Source organism: Ranitomeya imitator, chromosome 6, assembly GCF_032444005.1.
Source record: "Ranitomeya imitator isolate aRanImi1 chromosome 6, aRanImi1.pri, whole genome shotgun sequence".
NCBI classification, from domain to species: Eukaryota; Metazoa; Chordata; class Amphibia; order Anura; family Dendrobatidae; genus Ranitomeya; species Ranitomeya imitator.
Window position 1 is genome coordinate 24,506,910 of NC_091287.1, and position 25,284 is coordinate 24,532,193.

General features: G+C 43.5%; 1 protein-coding gene across 1 annotated transcript in view; it reads left to right on the top strand.

The window, feature by feature from the left end:
- The window catches only part of THSD7A (thrombospondin type 1 domain containing 7A), a 278,419-nt gene that overhangs the window by 166,251 nt on the left and 86,884 nt on the right, over positions 1–25,284 (top strand). The window contains exons 6-11 of the mRNA XM_069729330.1: positions 4,878–5,033; positions 5,217–5,420; positions 13,162–13,353; positions 19,029–19,260; positions 20,819–20,934; positions 22,781–22,913. Of these exons, the coding sequence (XP_069585431.1) occupies positions 4,878–5,033; positions 5,217–5,420; positions 13,162–13,353; positions 19,029–19,260; positions 20,819–20,934; positions 22,781–22,913 (1,033 nt within the window). The remainder of the gene's footprint in view (positions 1–4,877; positions 5,034–5,216; positions 5,421–13,161; positions 13,354–19,028; positions 19,261–20,818; positions 20,935–22,780; positions 22,914–25,284) is intronic.

A 25,284-nucleotide genomic window follows, 5' to 3' on the forward strand; every position in this document is an offset into this window, starting at 1 on the left:
ATATACAGCACAGTGTACAGAGCTGGAACAGCACAGCCCCATACACAGCACAGTGTACAGAGCTGGAACAGCACAGCCCCATATACAGTATAGTGTACAGAGCTGGAACAGCACAGCCCCATATACAGTATAGTGTACAGAGCTGGAACAGCACAGCCCCATACACAGCACAGTGTACAGAGCTGGAACAGCACAGCCCCATATACAGTATAGTGTACAGAGCTGGAACAGCACAGCCCCATATACAGTATAGTGTACAGAGCTGGAACAGCACAGCCCCATACACAGCACAGTGTACAGAGCTGGAACAGCACAGCCCCATACACAGCACAGTGTACAGAGCTGGAACAGCACAGCCCCATACACAGCACAGTGTACAGAGCTGGAACAGCACAGCCCCATATACAGTATAGTGTACAGAGCTGGAACAGCACAGCCCCATATACAGTATAGTGTACAGAGCTGGAACAGCACAGCCCCATACACAGTACAGTGTACAGAGCTGGAACAGCACAACCCCATATACAGTACAGTGTACAGAGCTGGAACAGCACAGCCCCATATACAGTATAGTGTACAGAGCTGGAACAGCACAGCCCCATATACAGTACAGTGTACAGAGCTGGAACAGCACAGCCCCATACACAGCACAGTGTACAGAGCCGGAACAGCACAGCCCCATATACAGTACAGTGTACAGAGCTGGAACAGCACAGCCCCATACACAGCACAGTGTACAGAGCTGGAACAGCACAGCCCCATATACAGTATAGTCTACAGAGCTGGAACAGCACAGCCCCATACACAGCACAGTGTACAGAGCCGGAACAGCACAGCCCCATATACAGTACAGTGTACAGAGCTGGAACAGCACAGCCCCATACACAGCACAGTGTACAGAGCCGGAACAGCACAGCCCCATATACAGTATAGTGTACAGAGCTGGAACAGCACAGCCCCATACACAGCACAGTGTACAGAGCTGGAACAGCACAGCCCCATATACAGTACAGTGTACAGAGCTGGAACAGCACAGCCCCATACACAGCACAGTGTACAGAGCCGGAACAGCACAGCCCCATATACAGTATAGTGTACAGAGCTGGAACAGCACAGCCTCATGTACAGTATAGTGTACAGAGCTGGAAGAGCACAGCCCCATATACAGTATAGTGTACAGAGCTGGAACAGCACAGCCCCATACACAGTACAGTGTACAGAGCTGGAACAGCACAGCCCCATACACAGTACAGTGTACAGAGCTGGAACAGCACAGCCCCATATACAGTATAGTGTACAGAGCTGGAACAGCACAGCCCCATATACAGTATAGTGTACAGAGCTGGAACAGCACAGCCTCATGTACAGTATAGTGTACAGAGCTGGAACAGCACAGCCCCATATACAGTATAGTGTACAGAGCTGGAACAGCACAGCCCCATACACAGTACAGTGTACAGAGCTGGAACAGCACAGCCCCATATACAGTACAGTGTACAGAGCTGGAACAGCACAGCCCCATATACAGTATAGTGTACAGAGCTGGAACAGCATAGCCCCATATACAGTATAGTGTAAGGAGCTGGAAAAGCACAGCCCCATATACAGTATAGTGTACAGAGCTGGAACAGCACAGCCCCATACACAGTACAGTGTACAGAGCTGGAACAGCACAGCCCCATATACAGTATAGTGTACAGAGCTGGAACAGCACAGCCCCATATACAGTATAGTGTACAGAGCTGGAACAGCACAGCCCCATATACAGTATAGTGTACAGAGCTGGAACAGCACAGCCTCATGTACAGTATAATGTATAGAGCTGGAACAGCACAGCCCCATATACAGTATAGTGTACAGAGCTGGAACAGCACAGCCCCATACACAGTACAGTGTACAGAGCTGGAACAGCACAGCCCCATACACAGTACAGTCTACAGAGCTGGAACAGCACAGCCCCATATACAGTATAGTGTACAGAGCTGGAACAGCACAGCCCCATATACAGTATAGTGTACAGAGCTGGAACAGCACAGCCCCATGTACAGTATAGTGTACAGAGCTGGAACAGCACAGCCCCATATACAGTATAGTGTACAGAGCTGGAACAGCACAGCCCCATATACAGTATAGTGTACAGAGCTGGAACAGCACAGCCCCATATACAGTATAGTGTACAGAGCTGGAACAGCACAGCCCCATATACAGTACAGTGTACAGAGCTGGAACAGCACAGCCCCATATACAGTATAGTCTACAGAGCTGGAACAGCACAGCCCCATACACAGTACAGTGTACAGAGCTGGAACAGCACAGCCCAATACACAGCACAATGTACAGAGCTGGAACAGCACAGCCCCATATACAGTATAGTGTACAGAGCTGGAACAGCACAGCCCCATATACAGTATAGTGTACAGAGCTGGAACAGCACAGCCCCATATATAGTACAGTGTACAGAGCTGGAACAGCACAGCCCAATATACAGTACAGTGTACAGAGCTGGAACAGCACAGCCCCATATACAGTATAGTGTACAGAGCTGGAACAGCACAGCCCCATATACAGTATAGTGTACAGAGCTGGAACAGCACAGCCCCATACAGTACAGTGTACAGAGCTGGATCAGCAGAACCCCATACACAGCACAGTGTACAGAGCTGGAACAGCACAGCCCAATACACAGTACAGTGTACAGAGCTGGAACAGCACAGCCCCATACACAGTACAGTGTACAGAGCTGGATCAGCAGAACCCCATACACATTACAGTGTACAGAGCTGGAACAGCACAGCCCCATACACAGTACAGTGTACAGAGCTTGAACAGCACAGCCCCATACACAGTACAGTGTACAGAGCTGGAACAGCACAGCCCCATATACAGTATAGTGTACAGAGCTGGATCAGCAGAACCCCATACACATTACAGTGTACAGAGCTGGAACAGCACAGCCCCATATACAGTATAGTGTACAGAGCTGGAATAGCACAGCCCCATACACAGTACAGTTTACAGAGCTGGAACAGCACAGCCCCATATACAGTATAGTGTACAGAGCTGGAGCAGCAGAACCCCATACACATTACAGTGTACAGAGCTGGAACAGCACAGCCCCATACACATTACAGTGTACAGAGCTGGAACAGCACAGCCCCATACATAGTATAGTGTACAGAGCTGGAGCAGCAGAACCCCATACACAGTACAGTGTAGAGAGCTGGAACAGCACAGCCCCATACACATTACAGTGTACAGAGCTGGAACAGCACAGCCCCATACATAGTATAGTGTACAGAGCTGGAGCAGCAGAACCCCATACACAGTACAGTGTAGAGAGCTGGAACAGCACAGCCCCATACACATTACAGTGTACAGAGCTGGAACAGCACAGCCCCATACACATTACAGTGTACAGAGCTGGAACAGCACAGCCCCATACACAGTACAGTTTACAGAGCTGGAACAGCACAGCCCCATACATAGTATAGTGTACAGAGCTGGAACAGCAGAACCCCATACACATTACAGTGTACAGAGCTGGAACAGCACAGCCCCATATACAGTATAGTGTACAGAGCTGGAATAGCACAGCCCCATACACAGTACAGTTTACAGAGCTGGAACAGCACAGCCCCATATACAGTATAGTGTACAGAGCTGGAGCAGCAGAACCCCATACACATTACAGTGTACAGAGCTGGAACAGCACAGCCCCATACACATTACAGTGTACAGAGCTGGAACAGCACAGCCCCATACATAGTATAGTGTACAGAGCTGGAGCAGCAGAACCCCATACACAGTACAGTGTAGAGAGCTGGAACAGCACAGCCCCATACACATTACAGTGTACAGAGCTGGAACAGCACAGCCCCATACATAGTATAGTGTACAGAGCTGGAGCAGCAGAACCCCATACACAGTACAGTGTAGAGAGCTGGAACAGCACAGCCCCATACACATTACAGTGTACAGAGCTGGAACAGCACAGCCCCATACATAGTATAGTGTACAGAGCTGGAGCAGCAGAACCCCATACACAGTACAGTGTAGAGAGCTGGAACAGCACAGCCCCATACACATTACAGTGTACAGAGCTGGAACAGCACAGCCCCATACACATTACAGTGTACAGAGCTGGAACAGCACAGCCCCATACACAGTACAGTTTACAGAGCTGGAACAGCACAGCCCCATACACAGTACAGTTTACAGAGCTGGAACAGCACAGCCCCATACATAGTATAGTGTACAGAGCTGGAACAGCACAGCCCCATACATAGTATAGTGTACAGAGCTGGAACAGCAGAACCCCATACACATTACAGTGTACAGAGCTGGAACAGCATAGCTCCATACACAGTACAACGTAAAGAGTTGGAACAACACAGCCCCATACTGTACAGACCTGGAACATCTTAGTCCAGTACACAGAACAATGTAGATTTGGAGCAGAAGAGCTTCATACACTGTGTAATGCACAGAGCTGGAATAGCAGAATAGAGGTTCTCTATTGAGGGTCAAAATGATTGCTCTATTATGACGCCACATTTTCTTACCAAGAACTGAAGTATTGTGCCTGTTTCTTCCTCCATAACCCATAATCTATAGTTTTGGGCAATTTCCAACCATCCTAACAAAGAAGTTCTTCTGCAGAAGATTCCTGTATAGGCTCTTACCACCAAGTAGCAAGGTTGGTAAGACCAAACACGGTTGTGGCCCCACTCACCAAGGGCTCCATAGTAACTGAAAGGGATGCCATTTCTTGAAGAAGCTCAAAGTTCACGTATGACACATTGAGGACCTTCCACAACTCGGAAGGAAACATCTTAAAGAAAGTAATTGACATTTTCCTTTATTCTTTCCTATGACAGCATCAAAACCAGTGGATAACAAGTTGTGCACTGACCCACCATTAAGTACCAGTCAGCTTTGCCATGTGCCATGCCCGATAGAGTGCGAGGTATCTGCGTGGTCAGCATGGGGACCATGTACATTTGAAAATTGTGACGACCAACAGAGCAAAAAGGGTAAGAACTCAAACCCTGGGTTTAAACTCATCTCTCATCATCTGCCATCTTGAAGAATATCTTCACGACGTGTCTGATGTACATTGCTTTTTAAGATTTTACAGCAGATTATGCCACAAGACTTTATATTTCAATATTGTACTTGATTATTTTGGTAAATTTTGGTTTCTGATCTTTACATAGGATTCAAGCTTCGGAAACGTTACATCACTAATGAGCCCACTGGTGGGAATGGAAATTGTCCACATCTAGTGGAGGCCATTCCATGCGAAGAACCTTCATGTTATGACTGGAGACTGGACAAATTGGAAGAATGTATCCCTGACAATGGAAATAACTGCGGAAGCGGAACCCAAGTGCCTGTCGTCACATGTATCAACAGTGATGGTGAGTGGAATCAGGCCTTGGGTTTACGTGCATAATTTCAACAAGAAGATTTGTAATAGAGAGAGTGAAATATTCAAGGTCCTTGATCAAACTATCAGGGTGATTCCCAATCACATGGTTATAGCCACATTATTTGTAGGCTGCTTGGCAGTAATATTTAGGCACTGTTTGGCGGCATCCTTTGTGCATTGTCTGTGTACTAATACCCACAAAAACCTCATTGACATATTGCTGTCAGAAATACTGGCTACAATTAGCCCATTATATAAGGAGGATGAAAAAGACACCCACTCATTCAATCATATAGGCAAAGGAGAAAAAAGAGCTATCCTGGGTGTATAGTATAAAAATCCAAATTTTATTGAAAGGCATTACATAAAATATATATCCAGAGAAAAGTATATGTGCAAATACAACGACAATACACCAGGGTGAACAGACTCCCCCTGAAATCCCACAAACCTAGATGCCTAGCCGGCTACTAATAAAGTGCAAAGTGCGACAATAAGGCAAGTGTCCCCACCTATAAAGAACCCTATGCGGGCATAGCCCTCAGTGGGACAATAACCATAGACTAACGGGTGGGAAAACACTTACCGGAGGTAGGGGATGGAGGAGCCTGAACCGGGTGTGAAAAGACGCCCCCCGACGCGCGTTTCGCGTCCCTTACAGACCGCTTTGTCCCTTACAGACCCAGGATAGCTCTTTTTTCTCCTTTGCCTATATTGTCTGTGTACTGTTTGATAGAATTTTTGGACAATGGCTGTTTTTATGGTCTAATTATATAAAATTGTATGGCGCAGTTGTACGCGCATAGTATTGCGCTATTATCTTCCACTGCTTAACTTGATGAATGGTTCTTAGTGTTGGTTTAGGTGCTCTTTATTACTATTGTATTAGTTTTCTCTGTATGCTATTGGTTTTTGGGACTTTGTCATATTATTATATGTTACTAACAGTTTCCGCTCTTTCTGGGAATGATTTCTACAAGATTGTGGAGGTGTCTGTGGGAATTTTTAATCCTTCATCCAGAAGGACCCTAATGTTGGGGGAAGGCCGGGCTCACAATCTCCATTATAGGGTGGGGACTTAAAGCTCCTGGCGGGGGCGCAGTGTCTGTCCTGCACCCCAGGAGGTCTCGACTCTGCAGTTATGGGGTCAGCAGAGCGGTGGTGACTTTTCTCCCCTTTGATCCTCAGTACTCGGCCCCCCGCTCTGTAACGTTACGGGGTCTCCACTTTGTGGCTGAGTTGCTGCGGTTCCTTCCCCTCCTCAATGATATCACTCACAAGTGATGGGGGAAGATTCAGGAGGAAGAAATGTCATGAACGGACTTGTTACCCCGGGGGCCCCTATTCCAGGACCGCGCTGGGATCCGTGAGCTCTGCACCACCGGCCGTTGTGCCACACGTTAGTAGTCAGATATGGGGCTGGTATAGAGCAGCTGTTACATACGGTCACATGAATACATTTCTTACAATCCTCAGAGTAAATTATCACTATGAAATGACATTAATTAGCCCGGTATTTGACAAGCTTACACTAACACTGTCTTCACCCAGATCTACCGCTCCGCTATTACCTGCCTTGTCACCCGTCCCATTCCCATTCATAACATTCCTGATAGACGGGGAGCTGCGGTGTCACAGGCTCCGCTGATTAGCTTAATTGGTCAGAATACAAGTCTGGCTGAGAATATCACAGGCGACGAGTTTCTTGTTCTCCATTGTCAAGACGATGCAGGAATTAATTATAATTGTAATGAGAACGAGCGCTGATCAGCAGACGTCGCGCCGCCACAATGACACAAACTTCACCGCATTTTCCTGCAAATATGTAGAATGTAATAATTGGACGGGAACTCGCTTTGCTGCAGTATGTAAATATATGCAAATGTGTTACGTTGCATCTGAATGCATCATCTTACCTTATTAGAATAATTATGCAAATGTAATCTGTGGGATAGCACTTGTCCTATTGAGCATAACCAAATTATATCTGCTCTTGGGAAAGCTGGGAGACCAATTAGGTAGCCGGTGCAAAGATTTTCCAGATTCCTGAATTTCCTATTCATGCAGAGCATGGGAGCAGCAGAAAGCGTGCAGGGAGCTAGCTGTGCAGGGGGAGGGAGGAGGGAGCTGGAGCTGCACTGTAATCTATTCTTCATTTTTTCATAGAAGTCCAATATGTCAGTGCTTGCTCCAGATAAGACAGATCATCCGAGGACTGCAACTTTGCTAAAAGAACTGCTGTAGGGGATCTCAGTTATCACTACGCATTAGAATTCAATGTATCCATTGTATATAGGTCCTCAAGCACTCCTATAAGGGACATACTGTCCAGTATATGCAGTTAGAACATAGCCATTCATAAAAGGTATCTTTATGAATATCCTATGTAAATTGAACAACATAAGAACATTTTATAAATAGGCATACACCCAGGTAGATAGTGTGTTAGATCAGCACACTTGGCTGCACATAGTGGTAGACACAGGAACGCTGTCTCTTTAAATCTCACACTGGTTTATTAAAAGTACTGCATAAACCAGTGCAACATTAGAAAAAAACAAGCCCGGCCTTCCTGGCCTGCAAGGAAAACAAAAACATAACGTATGGCACAGTCCTTGTTGCTACGGGAATCCGCCTGCTTCAGAAAGAAATAACAAAAGATTCAGCTTTCCTTAACTTGAAACCATAGCTCCAGAGCTTGCACCTCCAGGCCCACCCCACATTGAATGCTCTAGAAGGCTGGGTATTTATCCTCCCTTCTCCTCCCACTCCACAGATGTTCAATCAACCTATCTCTAAACATGGCTGATTAACCCCTTTCAGCACTTTGTGTGCTGTAGCATTTTCCTAGGTTTCTATCAGTGAAACATACCTCCCCTCTGGTACTTTGACAGTAGCTTTGTCACATATCTCCCCCCTCTGCCCAAAGCTTGGCATTTTGACACCTTCAGTCACTAAACAGAAAAGTCTAGACAGGGGATCTGCACTATAATACAGCTTCCCAGGCCTGTGTTCCACATGAAAGCTGTAGTCCTGTAGCTCCAAGTTTTAACTCTTGGAAGGCCATCTCTTCTTCAAGAGATCATTTGGTCAGCAACATCTTTGTGCACTTAAGAATGCCAGTCAGAGGTGCGGCTATCATGGCAAAATAAACTGATAATATCACACCATTCCCAGAAATGCCTGAATCTGTTTCTTGGAGACCGTTTGCGACCAATTTTAAATTCCCTCTCCCCTACTCTCTTGCGGTTTCATTTAGACTTCTCCAACTATGTAGTCCAAGTATTTTTCCTTCTTTGTACCCATGGCTCACTTCTTTGCCCCCCCCCCCCCCCCCGCTCAGCCATTACACTCTGGAAGGTAGCTGGTGCTCTGGCATACTGGACGAAAGCATCAGGTATGGAAAAGGCAGTCTTCTCCTTTGCACTTTGAAAGAGAAGGATTTGCCAGTAACTTCTCATTAGGTCCAGAATGATGATGCATCTGGCCAAACCGAGCTTCAATATAAGATCATCGATGTGGTGCATAGGATATGATATGCATCACATTTAGACACTACATTTGTCTTCCTGTGGTTCTTGCAGAAACGCCACTCTCCGCCAGGCTTGTACCCAAAGACATTGGGGCTGGACCTGCCACTCTTTGACTCTTTGATGCCCAGGCTCACCATTTTCCTCACCTTCTTCGAAATCACATCACGCTGGGCTTCGGGAGTTTCTGTGCAGCTTTTGGTTCACCCACACATGTGGTTCCATCAGGATTTCATGTTCAACAACCTGAGTATGTCCTGGCAACTCCAAAAACAGGTCCCAGTTCCGCTGAAGGAGTTCTTTGTACTGTTGATTCTGGGTCAGTGACAGTGTCTCTGCCACGCTGACATCCTCAATGTCCCCTTCTGTCTTATCAAACCAATGTGGAGTTTCAATGGAGTCCCACCTCCTTTTTTAATCTCCGCCCCATCAGTATGGAGTGGGTTGCCTTCCCAAGGAGCCATAAACCCCCTGATACCTTTTGACCAGTCCTACCAAGTCATCGGCATTCCGGGGATCTCCCTGGGTAAACCAAGTCTGCATCATTCTTGGAAGAGAGTGCACGAACCAGTCCATTGCAACAAATCATAATAGGCCTTTTGTGACCCCTCTTTTAAGTATTGCGCCAAGTCTTCTGCCCACTGCTCTGGTGGGAGTTTATCACTTTCAGCAACTCATTCAAAAATGGTTAAAAGGCCTCTATGTCATCACCAATGGTCATTTTCTGCAAGGCTTTCTCCACTGCTTTGCAGACAGAGAAATCATAAGCTGACATTGGGGTCGGAGCTGCCTCCGTGCCACAAATTGCCTTTGTGAGTAACTGAATCTGCTGTTGCTCTTGTTGGCTCTGCTGTTGTATCATTTGCATCACAAGCTTACTTGTCTCCTGTTGTGCCAGCTGTTGCTGCTGCAGCTTTTGCAGGTGCTGCTGCTTCTGGCTTTGGACCAGGTGCCTGATCAGTTCCTGAATTTTGTCTGACAGCTATTCCATCCTTACGTACACCTTCACCCAGGACATACAGTTTGTCCACAGCTGTTTCATTTGCTTCCTGGGGATCTTGCTGGCACTTCTAGCACCAACTGTGGTAGATTGGCACACTTGGCTGTACATAGAGGTAGACACAGGAACGCTGTCTCTTTAAATCTTCCACTGGTTTATTAAAACTACTGCACAAACCAGTGCAACATTAGAAAAAACAAGCCCGGCCTTCCTGGCCTAAAAGGAAAACAAAAACATAGCGTATGGCACAGTCCTTGTTGCTACGGGAATCCGCCCGCTTCAGAAAGAAACAACAAAAGATTCAGCTTTCAGCTGGTCCATTAAAAGTACTGCAAAAACCATGCAACATTATAATAAAAAACGGCCTTCCTGGCCTAACAGGAAAGCACAAACATAACGTGTGACAAAGGTTCAGCTTTCCTTAACTTGAAACCACAGCTCCAGAGCTTGCACCTCCAGGCCCACCCCACACTGAATGCTCTAGAAGGCTGGGTATTTATCCTCTGGACTCCTCCCGCTCTACAGCTGTTCAATCAACCTAGCACTAAACCTGGCTGATTAACCCCTTTGAGGACTTTGTGTGCTGGAGCATTTTCCTACGTTTCTATGACTGAAGTTAATACCCTTATTTAAACATACCTCACCTCCAGTACTTCGTCAGTGACGTTGTCACAATAGACATATGCAGGTACGGACTGGGGCTGAAATTCAGCCCTGGCATTTGAAATCACACAGGCCCATGTTTGTTATGAAAGGTAATTCAGTACCACAATGGACATAGAGGTCAGTGCACATACAGTGACCTGGCAATAACCCAAAAAACAAGAACGAGCTCTGAGATGTGGGAACTCTGTTGACCGCAATCCCTAATCCTCTCCAACACACTAAAGGCAGCCGTGGATTGCGCCTAACGCTGCCTATGCAACTCGGCACGGCCTGAGAAACTAGCTAGCCTGAAGATAGAAAATAAGCCTACCTTACCTCAGAGCAATATCCCCAAAGGAAAAGGCAGCCCCCCACATATAATGACTGTGAGTTAAGATGAAAAGACAAACGCAGAGATGAAATAGATTTAGCAAAGCGAGACCCAACTTTCTGAACAGAGCGAGGATAGGAAAGGTAACTTTGCGGTCAACACAAAACCCTACAAAAACCACGCAAAGGGGGCAAAAAGACCCTCCGTACCGAACTAACGGCACGGAGGTACACCCTCTGCGTCCCAGAGCTTCCAGCAAGCAGGAAAAAACAAATAGACAAGCTGGACAGAAAAAAACAGCAAACAAATAGCAAAGAATAAAGGCCCCGTCACACATAGCGAGATCGCTAGCGAGATCGCTAGCGAGATCGCTGCTGAGTCACAAGTTTTGTGACGCAACAGCGATCTCAGTAGCGATCTCGCTATGTGTGACACGTACCAGCGATCAGGCCCCTGCTGTGAGATCGCTGGTCGTGTCGGAATGGCCTGGGCGATTTTTTGATCGTTGAGGTCCCGCTGACATCGCTGAATCGGCGTGTGTGACGCCGATTCAGCGATGTCTTCGCTGGTAACCAGGGTAAACATCGGGTAACTAAGCGCAGGGCGGCGCTTAGTAACCCGATGTTTACCCTGGTTACCATCCTAAAAGTAAAAAAACAAACGCTACATACTTACCTATCGCTGTGTGTCCTCGGCGCTCTGCTTCTCTGGTCTGGCTGTGAGCGCCGGTCAGCCGGAAAGCAGAGCGGTGACGTCACCGCTCTGCTTTCCGGCCGCTGTGCTCACAGCCAGACCAGAGAAGCAGAGCGCCGAGGACAGACAGCGATAGGTAAGTATGTAGCGTTTTTTTTTTTTTTACTTTAACGATGGTAACGAGGGTAAACATCGGGTTACTAAGCGCGGCCCTGCGCTTAGTTACCCGATGTTTACCCTGGTTACCGGGGACCTCGGGATCGTTGGTCGCTGGAGAGCGGTCTGTGTGACAGCTCTCCAGCGACCAAACAGCGACGCTGCAGCGATCCGGATCGTTGTCGGTATCGCTGCAGCGTCGCTATGTGTGACGGGGCCTTAACTTAGCTATGCAGAGCAGCAGGCCACAGGAACGATCCAGGAGGAAACAGGTCCAATACTAGAACATTGACTGGCGGCCAGGATCAAAGCACTAGGTGGAGTTAAATAGAGCCGCACCTAACGACTTCACCATATCACCTGAGGAAGGAAACTCAGAAGCCGCAGTACCACTTTCCTCCACCAACGGAAGCTCACAGAGAGAATCAGCCGAAGTACCACTTGTGACCACAAGAGGGAGCTCTGCCACAGAATTCACAACACATGTTGTCCCATAACCAGATGGGATATATCACTAATATTACCCTGGATGGAGGAAAGGAAGTTTTTTTTACAAGACCAATATTTCTAATAATACCCATGGCCTGCTGGGGTAAGTGATGGAGTCAACAACTTTGTAACCTGCACAACTCTTAACAGTATGGGTATCTTGAGAATACCAATTCTGTTAACAACGTAGCAGACAAGGCAGCCCGCAACCAGACAGGCCCTTCTGGCATTTCCCAGAATTGCCAGATGGCCAGTCCGACGCTGCTAACAAAGGAAAGTCAGAATACCGGGTCAATACCAAGACGTCAGGATTAAGAGTAAAATAAGGCAGTAGGGTAATCTAAACACAAACCAAAGTGAAGGGCAGAAATAAACAGGCTTAATCATAGCTGTGTAACAGAGGTGAACCAGAGTAAGTAACATCTATAACTGGCAGCCAGAGACTGACTGCTGGAGGGTTTAAACATGGAGGAGCCTCTAATTACTACCAGCTCTTTGCTGCAAAACACAGATGAATGGAAGGAACGGTCAACAAGTCCCAGCTACCCAAAAGACCTAATGAAACACACTACCATCGCCCAGTGGCATCTGCTATGTTGGTGTGGTGTCATACAGAATAAGTAGTATTGCTATGTAGATAGATAGATAGATAGATAGATAGATAGATAGATAGATAGATAGATAGATAATAGACACCGTAAATAATAGAGAATAGATAGATAGATAGATAATAGATAGATAGATAGATGATAGATAGATAGATAGATAATAGAGAATAGATAGATAATAGATAGATAATAGATAGATAGATAACAGATAGATAGATAGATAGATAACAGATAGATATATAATAGTAAATTAATAACTGTGCCTTTTCTCATGACAGGGGAGGAGGTGGACAGACACCTGTGCAGAGATGCTATTTACCCCATCCCCATCGCCTGTGATGTTCCGTGTCCTAATGACTGTGTCATCAGCTCTTGGTCTGAATGGTCGGCGTGCTCTCATACCTGCTCAGGGAAGACGACAGAAGGACAACAGACCAGATCCCGCACAATCCTTGCTTATCCCGGAGATGGTAAGATGTAAAACAGCTTCTGCAGGCAATTCAGAATTTATTATCCAAAATGGAATTAGAAAACTAATTTAAAATCCAAGAAAAATAATTAATTTCAAGAAAATGTTAGAAAGTTGCATCAAACTCAAAAAATTGTGATCAAACTACTGTAACCACTTTTTTTAAATTTTTTTCCTCTTTCTTTCATAATTATTAGGGATAGCACAGCAATTTACAATATATATATATATATATATATATATATATATATATATAAATATATATATATATATATATGGTATATACGGTATATACGGTATATATATATATACAGTGGGGCAAAAAAGTATTTAGTCAGTCAGCAATAGTGCAAGTTCCACCACTTAAAAAGATGAGAGGTGTCTGTAATTTACATCATAGGTAGACCTCAACTATGGGAGACAAACTGAGAAAAAAAATCCAGAAAATCAAATTGTCTGTTTTTTGAACATTTTATTTGCATATTATGGTGGAAAATAAGTATTTGGTCAGAAACAAAATTTCATCTCAATACTTTGTAATATATCCTTTGTTGGCAATGACAGAGGTCAAACGTTTTCTGTAAGTCTTCACAAGGTTGCCACACACTGTTGTTGGTATGTTGGCCCATTCCTCCATGCAGATCTCCTCTAGAGCAGTGATGTTTTTGGCTTTTCGCTTGGCAACACGGACTTTCAACTCCCTCCAAAGGTTTTCAATAGGGTTGAGATCTGGAGACTGGCTAGGCCACTCCAGGACCTTGAAATGCTTCTTACGAAGCCACTCCTTCGTTGCCCTGGCAGTGTGCTTTGGATCATTGTCATGTTGAAAGACCCAGCCACGTTTCATCTTCAATGCCCTTGCTGATGGAAGGAGGTTTGCACTCAAAATCTCACGATACATGGCCCCATTCATTCTTTCATGTACCCGGATCAGTCGTCCTGGCCCCTTTGCAGAGAAACAGCCCCAAAGCATGATGTTTCCACCACCATGCTTTACAGTAGGTATGGTGTTTGATGGATGCAACTCAGTATTCTTTTTCCTCCAAACACGACAAGTTGTGTTTCTACCAAACAGTTCCAGTTTGGTTTCATCAGACCATAGGACATTCTCCCAAAACTCCTCTGGATCATCCAAATGCTCTCTAGCAAACTTCAGACGGGCCCGGACATGTACTGGCTTAAGCAGTGGGACACGTCTGGCACTGCAGGATCTGAGTCCATGGTGGTGTAGTGTGTTACTTATGGTAGGCCTTGTTACATTGGTCCCAGCTCTCTGCAGTTCATTCACTAGGTCCCCCCGCGTGGTTCTGGGATTTTTGCTCACCGTTCTTGTGATTATTCTGACCCCACGGGGTGGGATTTTGCGTGGAGCCCCAGATCGAGGGAGATTATCAGTGGTCTTGTATGTTTTCCATTTTCTAATTATTGCTCCCACTGTTGATTTCTTCACTCCAAGCTGGTTGGCTATTGCAGATTCAGTCTTCCCAGCCTGGTGCAGGGCTACAATTTTGTTTCTGGTGTCCTTTGACAGCTCTTTGGTCTTCACCATAGTGGAGTTTGGAGTCAGACTGTTTGAGGGTGTGCACAGGTGTCTTTTTATACTGATAACAAGTTTAAACAGGTGCCATTACTACAGGTAATGAGTGGAGGAAAGAGGAGACTCTTAAAGAAGAAGTTACAGGTCTGTGAGAGCCAGAAATCTTGATTGTTTGTTTCTGACCAAATACTTATTTTCCACCATAATATGCAAATAAAATGTTAAAAAAAACAGACAATGTGATTTTCTGGATATTTTTTTCTCAGTTTGTCTCCCATAGTTGAGGTCTACCTATGATGTAAATTACAGACGCCTCTCATCTTTTTAAGTGGTGGAACTTGCACTATTGCTGACTGACTAAATACTTTTTTGCCCCACTGTATATATATATATACATATATATATATATATATATTATTCACTGTGGACTGTTGTTGGCCTGAAATTTTCGTAAGGTTAGAAATTGAATTGCTTTAGTACGAATTTTTCAGAGCCCGGGGACTTTTCAGCCAAGCAAAAAAATCAGGATAAAATAAACTTCTTATGAAATGACTTTTGTCCCCGCAGCTCCAGTCAATCTCCGGCATAGTCTATCTTCCCTGACATTCCTGAATCCACAAATAAATCATTTATTCCAGTGACATTTTGCCAAGAGGATTTTGCTCTGTCATTAGGAAGAATCCACACGTAATGATCAAGGGTCTGCTGTGGATTTTTCAAATTGATTTTCTTATAAAATACAAAATTGCTAAATATAAAACAAAAAAAAAAATTAACTATTACGGTAAATATAATTTTTATAAATAAGTGAAGACAATACTAGTTTTTATTCTTCACAAATATCCTTGTACATAAAATACTGTAATACAGTTTTCTAAGTGCTGGCAGTTATAACATGGCAGTTAGACAGGGCAGGAGACAGATTAGACAATCTAAATCTATTCCCTGTTCATTTGAAACAGAACAAATACTCACCATATGTATTTGTATAATATTTATCCTGGCCGCTGCATTCACTCACATTCACAGCCCTTGCATAAACTCTCTACACTCCATCCATATCGGCCCCTCTGTCCTTGCCTCTCCTATGTATAGCACTCATGTTCTGTTCACATTGCTTAACAGTGCAGAACCATTCAGTCCCACCATCCAACACAAGAGACGCTCTCACAAATCACTTAACCATCTGCTCACTCTTTCTATCCTCCTTCTCCTAGTCGCTGGAGACATCTCTCCCAACCCTGGCCCCCCATGTTATAGCCAGTCAAACCTCCCAACTGCTACACTCAGAAACCCGTCTAACCTTATTAATATTCCATCCATGCCTTCTGCCTCTTTCAATTGTACCCTTTGGAATTCTCGCTCTGTGTGTAATAAACTCCCTTTCATCCATGACTTCTTCCTTTCTGATTCTTTTAACCTCTTGGCTCTTACTGAAACCTGGATCCAACAGTCAGACACCACCACTGCTGCTGCTCTTTCATATGGTGGACTACACTTTTCTCATACCCCAAGATCGAACAACAAAGCAGGTGGAGGAATTGGTCTGCTCCTGTCACCCAAATGTACCTTCCAAATTATCCCCCAAGTACCCTCACTTCAGACTCTACATCCCCTTCTCCATGCGAGTGGCGGTGGTGTATCGTCCTCCCGGACCCTCTCATCAGTTACTGGATCACTTTGCCACCTGGCTTCCACACTTTCTCTCCTGTGTCACCCCCACCCTTATCATGGGTGATTTCAACATCCCCATTGCTTCTCCCCATCTGCTTCTCACCTTTTATCTCTAACCTCCTCTTTCGGCCTCTCGCAGCATTCTAACTCTCCAACGCATGAAGATGGAAACTCCCTCGACTTGGTCTTCTCCCGACTTTGCTCAGTGGATGATTTCACCAACTCCCCTATCCCGCTCTCTGACCACCACCTCCTTTCTTTCTCTATCAAGAACTGCCATCCTGCTCAGGTCACCCCCACTTTCCACCCTTATAGAAACATACAGGCCATTAACACCCAGAAACTTATGAAGAACTTGGAGTCATCATTGGTCCCTATCTCCTCCATCTCATGTCCTAATTCTGCACTGAAGCATTACAATGAAACCCTGCAAAGTGCCCTGGATGAAGCTGCTCCTCCTATACATAAAACAACTCGGCACAGACGGCGACGCCGTGGCACACGCTGCAAACACGTTTCCTGCAGCGGTGCTCCAGTTGCGCCGAACGTCTGTGGAGAAAATCTAATCTACCCGAAGATTTCATCCATTATAAGTTCATGCTTAAAACATACAACTCTGCCCTTCACCTCTCCAAACAAACCTATTTAACACCCTCCTCACATCACTGTCCAATAACCCTAAACGTCTCTTTGACACTTTCCAGTCCCTACTCAACCCAAGAGAGCAGGCCCCAACCACAGATCTCCACGCTGACGATCTGACCAATTACGTCAAAGAAAAAATTGACCACATTCGACAGGAAATTATCTCCCAATACCTTCATACCATGCACTGTCCTCCCTCCCCCACTGCATCTAGTTCACTCTCTGACTTTGAAGCAGTTACAGAAGAAGAAGTAAGCAGGCTCCTTGCATCTTCTCGCCCGACCACTTGCACCAGTGACCCCATTCCATCACATCTCCTCCAGTCCCTTTCCCCGGCTGTCACCTCTCACCTAACAAAAATATTCAACCTTTCTCTCTCTTCTGGTATTTTTCCCTCCTCATTTAAGCATGCCATCATACATACATTACTTAAAAAACCATCCCTCGATCAAAACTGTGCCGCTAATTATAGACCTGTCTCTAATCTTCCCTTCATCTCTAAACTCCTCGAGCGCCTGGTCCACTCCCGTCTTACCCGCTATCTCTCAGATAACTCTCTTCTCGACCCTCTTCAATCTGGTTTCCGCTCTTTACACTCTACTGAAACTGCCCTCACTAAAGTCTCTAATGACCTACTAACAGCTAAATCTAATGGTCACTACTCCATGCTAATTCTCTTGGATCTCTCTGCAGCATTCGATACTGTGGATCATCAGCTCCTCCTCACTATGCTCCGCTCCATCGGCCTCAAGGACACCGTTCTCTGGTTCTCCTCCTATCTCTCTGACCGATCCTTCACTGTATCTTTTGCTGGTTTCTCCTCCTCTCACCTTCCCCTTACTGTTGGGGGTCGTCAAGGATCAGTCCTAGGCCCCCTCCTCTTCTCTTTATATACCGCCCCTATTGGACAAACAATCAGTAGATTTGGTTTCCAGTACCATCTCTATGCTGACGACACCCAATTAAACACTTCTTCTCCTGTTGTCACGCCGACCTTTTTAGTAAACACCAGTGATTGTCTTACCGCTGTCTCTAACATCATTTCCTCCCTCTATCTGAAATTGAACCTGTCAAAAACGGAACTGCTCGTGTTTTCTCCCTCTACTAACCTACCTTTGCCTGACATTGCCATCTCCGTGTGCGGTTCCACCATTACTCCCCAGCAACATGCCCGCTGCCTTGGGGTCATCCTTGATTCCGAGGTTTCATTCACCCCCCCACATCCGATCATTGATCTTTTTCAAGGTTTGAGAAAGATCCACACTTGGATCGAAACGTCGCCACATGGGCTATTAAAGGAACACTTTTTTCTAATTGATTACTGTGTGCTGCCTCAATCTGTTGGATGTTAGATAGATAGATAGATAGACAGACAGTGGATAGATAATAGATAGATAGATTTTATAGAGATAAATATTAGATGGCTGAATAGTCCATTAAAACCAAGCAGTGGGCTTATTGTCGGGGGGCTCCTCTCCTCTACAGGGTCCTCTGTAACCTTCCCTCATTCTGCGTCTTGTCCAGTTCGGCCCCCTTATGAATCCAGGAATAGATAGATGATTACAGTAATGGCGGCTGATGGCTGCTGAGCGCAGAGCTGGGGACGGAAGAAAGTCTCTATCAATAATCTTATTATCTCACCTTCATTCTGATAATTACGGGAGGATTGGAACCAGAATAATAAAATGTCCTTTTATACTTATAGTAAATTTTGAGCTTTTCTCTGCGATCGCCCAGCATGCCGCGCAGTTTGCAGCGGGTTATCTGTAATCTCCTGGAGCCATTGATTTGTTTTTCTTCTTCCTCCTCTTCTCTTGCAGGAGGCGTTCAGTGCCCGGAAAGTAACGCTCTGCAGGAGATCCGCAGCTGCAATGAGCATCCTTGCACCGTGTATCATTGGCACAACGGCCCCTGGGGTCAGTGCACCGAAGACGTTTCTGTTTCCGTCTTTAACTCCTCCAGTTGGAACGGCGAAACCGCGTGTGCAGTTGGGATGCAAACAAGAAAAGTCATCTGTGTGAGGGTCAACGTCGGACAAGTTGGACCCAAAAAGTAAAGATCCATTTTTAAGGTTTGGGGAGAAGGGTACAATTGTATAATTAGACTGATTTGCTATTGGGGTACAAAGTGGCCGTTTTAATCGTCACCCAAACAATGTTCTGAAAAGATGTAGCAGCTGAACCTGAGCTTAAACCAAGGGGTCACTAGGGATTCGGAGGCCCATGGCAATCTGAGTAACGGTTTAATAAGTCAATCTTTATATATTTTTTAATCGATCAATAACTCCATGAAGCATTGTCGGCCTAAGAACAAGGCAAGCCCAGACTTGGTAACCCCTTAGACATTTTGGAAGCTTATTGGAAAAAAGATAAACCTTCTAGATTCCAGGAGGTGTTGACAAGTCTCCCAGACGGCGCATAAAACTTTTGGAAGTAGATTTGTCCCAGTGTCTCCTTTCCCGTGATGCCAGGATGCTTTTGGCTGAGCCCCATTACGTAGACTCATATTTTGGGGGTGGCAATAAGGAGTGGATGGGGCACGGTCGGTTGAAAAAGGATGACTTTATAAGCAATAAAATATCGGTGACTCCTTTCGAACTTCCAGAGAAAACGTTTCAAATGTTACAACTTTTACAAAAGTTGGAAAAACTTTTACAAAAGTTTGGACAAACTTAGGCAGGTCCTCTAAGTCATGAGACCCAGCGGAACGTGGGAGGCCTAAAGTCATCTATGACGAGATACTTTTTTCATTTTTTTGGATGACAAGTCAAAAAGTTGAATAGGTATGAGGCCTACATATACTTTCTGCCTGCTGTGACACAACCCTGACCAGATAACAATGTCTAACCTTGAGGGAACAGCACCCATGGTCAGTACTGGTAAAGATGCTTGCCAAGTCAAGAGCTGGGTCGTTCACGTCCATAACATTTGGAATTGTACAATATAAACCTATCAGGTCCCAACGTCAACACTAGATAAATCTCAGCAGTTGCCGGGATCCACCTGGATTTAAGGATTTCATGGGGATCCGGTAGAGCATGTTTTATGCTTGTCAAGCCTCCATCGGTTGATTTAAGGAAAAATATTCATGGTCATCAAGGCTTCCAACTTAGCTGTTAAAGGGAAGCCATCATCACAAAATGGCCCATTGTATAAATCATTTTTTTATACATGTAATATTTAAAATGTTTTGTTAGTGGGACATTTTGTTTGTATTTTTAATTTCATATCATGATCTTTATTAAAAAAAATTGTGCTCTTTCAATCTTCACACTGGCCTTTAGGGTTTTTTAACATTCATAACATATGTCCTGTCCTTTCAGGAAAAGTTTTCAGCAGTCTCATTATCTTCAGACGCAAGATAACAATGACTGACAATACAGCTGATAACACAGGACCCACCATTTACGATAGGTGATGTCACACCCGACCCTGCTGTTTCACAACAACCTTTGCACACGCTCATTAGATGCTTCAATATAAAAGATAGGATCAGAGACATCTTGGATAATGTTCATGTGTCATTAGCTGAAATAACAGGAAGTTTGAGTCTAAAAAGCCCCAGTGTCCAGTGTAAACATTGTTATTTTTCTTCATTACGTCTTGTCTAGATGTCCTGAAAGTCTTCGACCTGAGACAATGAGGACGTGTCTGCTACCCTGCCGGAAAGACTGTATAGTCACCCCATATAGTGACTGGACTCCATGTCCCAGCACATGTCAAGAAGGTAAGATAGAGAAGACGATAAAGATTGTATATTTCACAATTACTTGCTACTTTGCATCTATCTATCTATTTATTATCTATATTTCTATTATCTATCTATTACCTATTTAGCAGCTATCTATTATCTATTATTTATCTATCTTTTATCTATATTTTATCTATCTATTGTCTATCAATTATCTATTATCTTTCATATACCGTATCTATCCATCTATTATCTATCTATTAGTTATCTATTATCTATCTATCTATTATCTATCTATCTATCTATCTATTATCTATTAGTTATCTATTATCTATCTATCTATCTATCTATAATCTATTATCTATCTATATCTATCTATCTATCTATCTATCTATCTATCTATCTATCATCTATTATCTATCATCTATCTATTATCTGTCTATTTTCTATTATATATTATCTATCTATCTATTATCTAGCTATTATCTATCTATTAGTTATCTATTATCTATCTATCTGTCTATCTATTATCTATGTATCTATCTATCATCTATCTATTAGTTATCTATTATCTATCTATCTATCTATGTATCTATCTATCTATCTATCTATTATCTATTTATGTATCTATCTATCATCTATTATCTATCTATATCTATCTATCTATCTATCATCTATTATCTATCATCTATCTATTATATATTATCTATCTATCTATTATCTATTATCTATCATCTATCTATTATCTGTCTATTATCTATCTATTATATATTATCTATCTATCTATCTATCTATTATCTATCTATCTATCTATCTATCTATCTATCTATTATCTATCTATCTATTATCTATCTATCTATCTATTATCTATTATCTATCTATCTATCTATCTATTATCTATCTATCTATTATCTATCTATCTATTATCTATCTATCTATTATCTATCTATCTATCTATCTATTATCTATCTATCTATCTATCTATCTATCTATCTATCTATTTATCTATATATTATCTATCTATCTATCTATTATCTATCTATCTATTATCTATCTATCTATTATCTATCTATCTATCTATTATCTATCTATCTATTATCTATCTATTATCTATTATCTATCTATTATCTATCTATTATCTATCTATCTATCTATCTATATATCTATTATCTATCTATCTATCTATCTATCTATTAGTTATCTATTATCTATCTATCTATCTATCATCTATCTATCTATTATCTATTATCTATCTATCTATTGTCTATTATCTATCTATTATCTATCTATCTATCTATCTATCTATCTATTATCTATCTATTATCTATCTATCTATATATCTATCTATTATCTATCTATCTATCTATCTATCTATCTATCTATCTATCTATTAGTTATCTATTATCTATCTATCTATCTATCTATCTATCTATCTATCTATCATCTATCTATCTATTATCTATTATCTATCTATCTATTGTCTATTATCTATCTATTATCTATCTATCTATCTATTATCTATCTATTATCTATCTATCTATCTATCTATCTATTATATATGTATCTATCTATTATCTATCTGTCTATTATCTATCTATTATCTATCTATTATCTATCTATCTATCTATTATCTATCTATTATCTATCTATCTATCTATCTATCTATCTATCTATCTATCTATCTATCTATTATCTAGCTTTCTGTGATTTCGCTCTGTGTATATACTGTATATACCGTATACTGCAGCAGTGGAGTATTCAGTAGGGTGTATACATTTGGGAGTTTTTCTTCTCTCTAGAATGAAGTTGATGCTTTTCTTCCTGTGTTTCGTGCACGTTCTCTGTTTCTTTCCCTGCTGATTATGGCGCTCTTTATGCTTAGGCGCCATCACTGTAAAGAAGCAGACGCGGCAGCGTGTCATTCTTCAGTACCCGTCCTATGGAGGCCGCGACTGTCCTGACACGTTACATGAGGAGAGCGAGTGTGATCCGCCGGCCGCCTGTCACACGTACAGGTGAGATGAGCCCGCCGCGCTGTCGGGGCCCCGGCTCTGGCTCCTTCCACTCATTAAATCGGATTTTGTCACCTTGGGAAGATGAACCTTCAGGTTGTCCGTGTCTAAATTGTCAGGTCCTGTCATTACTGCTCGACGTCTTCGCGGGACGAGAATCATTGATCGCGACGTTATTACATTTCTGTCCAGGAATCTGCTGAGCAAATATTTAATTTTCTTTATTTAATATATTGATTCCCGGGGGTTTCCTGTTTTGCTGAGTTTTAGATGATTCGTTTTATAGTAGAGTTTTTGTCTTCTGTTTAGAAATATCTATTGTTTTATATAATTTTTTTTTATAATGTATTAATTTATGTGATTTTAAAGGTTCGGTAGGAAATCTAAACTTTAGGATGATTTACATTCTGACATATCTAAGTTTTTACTTTTATCTGAATTATCTATTCATTTGTTCCGTCCATAAACACGTGCCTTATACCATCCTTATGTCAGCCCTAATACTGCCTGTATAATGGGGCCATACATATGTGCCAGCTATACACCAGTGCCCATATATTAGAGCCCATACAGTAGGACCAGCTCTAGCTGGATCAATACAAATACGCTAGATTAAAGGGAATCTGTCGTCAGGATTTCACCCCCCCAAACTATTTTTATGTAGCTCCATCAAGGACAGCTCCAGCAATATTTTTACATGTTCAGTCCGTTCTTCTGTTCCAAAGAATGAGTGTTTAAATGAATGGCTACGGTAGATCTGAAGCCCCCGTCACTCCAGCTCTATTCCCCACCCAGCGATGCCTCCATGCTGTTTGATTTCAGGCAAAAGAGCAGTCATTCAGGCAGTCATTAATGCCCCCACACAGCCTTCAAACAGTATAATAGCTCCCATATAGCCCTGAAAACTGTATAATGGCCCCACATGGCCCTTCAATAATAATGGCCCCTACATAGCCCTTCAATAATGATGGCCCCCACATAGCCCTTCTATAATAATGGCCCCCACATAGCCCTTCAATAATAATGGCCCCCACGTAGCCCTTCAATAATGATGGCCCCCACATAGCCCTTCAATAATAATGGCCCCCACATAGCCCTTCAATAATAATGGCCTCCACATAGCCCTTCAATAATGATGGCCCCCACATAGCCCTTCACTAATAATGGCCCCCACATAGCCCTTCAATAATAATGGCCTCCACTTAGACCTTCAATAATGATGGCCCCCACATAGCCCTTCAATAATAATGGCTCCACATAGCCCTTCAAACAGTATAATGGCCCCCACATAGCCCTTCAATACTAATGGCCCCCACATAGCCCTTCAAACAGTATAATGGCCCCCAGATAGCCCTTCAATACTAATGGCCCCCACATAGCCCTTTGAACAATATAATAGCTCCCACATAGCCCTGAAAACTGTTTCATGGACCCCACATAGCCCTTCAATAATAATTTTTTAAAAAAATACTCAACTTTCGCCATTCTACCGCTGCTCTGGTCTCTGCAAAATGAAGTCTGCAGCTTTGCAGTGCTCGGCACATTGGGCACAATGTAGTGACGGCATTACGCCTCCTGCGCTGAGACATCAGAGACGCGCATTGAGAATGATGGAGGAGGGAGCTTATAGCTCCTTCTTCCGTCATTGCTTTCATCCTTGATACTGATACATTGGAAAGAGTGATGTCGGGCGGAGGAGAGGGCTTGGCCGCAGTTTTGCCCAGGGAAACCTAAAGGCGGGTCCTCTTTGGTCTCCAAGTGGGGACAGTTTGACCCTGCAATGACTACTGTCTGGAGTCAGACTAGTATATGGAGTCAGTGGTAGTTGTTTGCATCACTGATGTTTATTGGGTGCATCTGGCGTTATATATGTATGGGTTCTGTCAGATCCCTCATTTGTCTGATATGAGGGAACATGAGCTGGAAATGTTGGATATTTCCTATTTATTTCTATTCTCGTGCCCACCCATCCCCCCTCCGCAGTCAGCATCAATTACTATGTGTCTACAGCAGCTTTACACTAAATAAACTTGCAGGAAAGCAGCAGAAAGGAGCATTTAATCTGCAGATTTGCACTTTTGCGGCTCATAAACCGCCCCAACTGTGTCACATCAGTCACAGTCACTAACATCAAAGGAATCAGCGACAGACGAGCCATCATTAAGGAGTTGTAGTTCTGGGCACATTAGCCGAGATTCATGCACATAAAATTGCTGAAGGTTACACAATATGCAGCTATTTAGCTAAAAGTTCTATGTTGCCTTGAAAGACTGGGAGCTTTTGTTACAATGCAAGTATAAAAATAAGGAGACAATGGCTGACAGGCACAAGAAAACACATCTCCGGGCTCTGCCGCTGCTGTAATTGGGCTCCT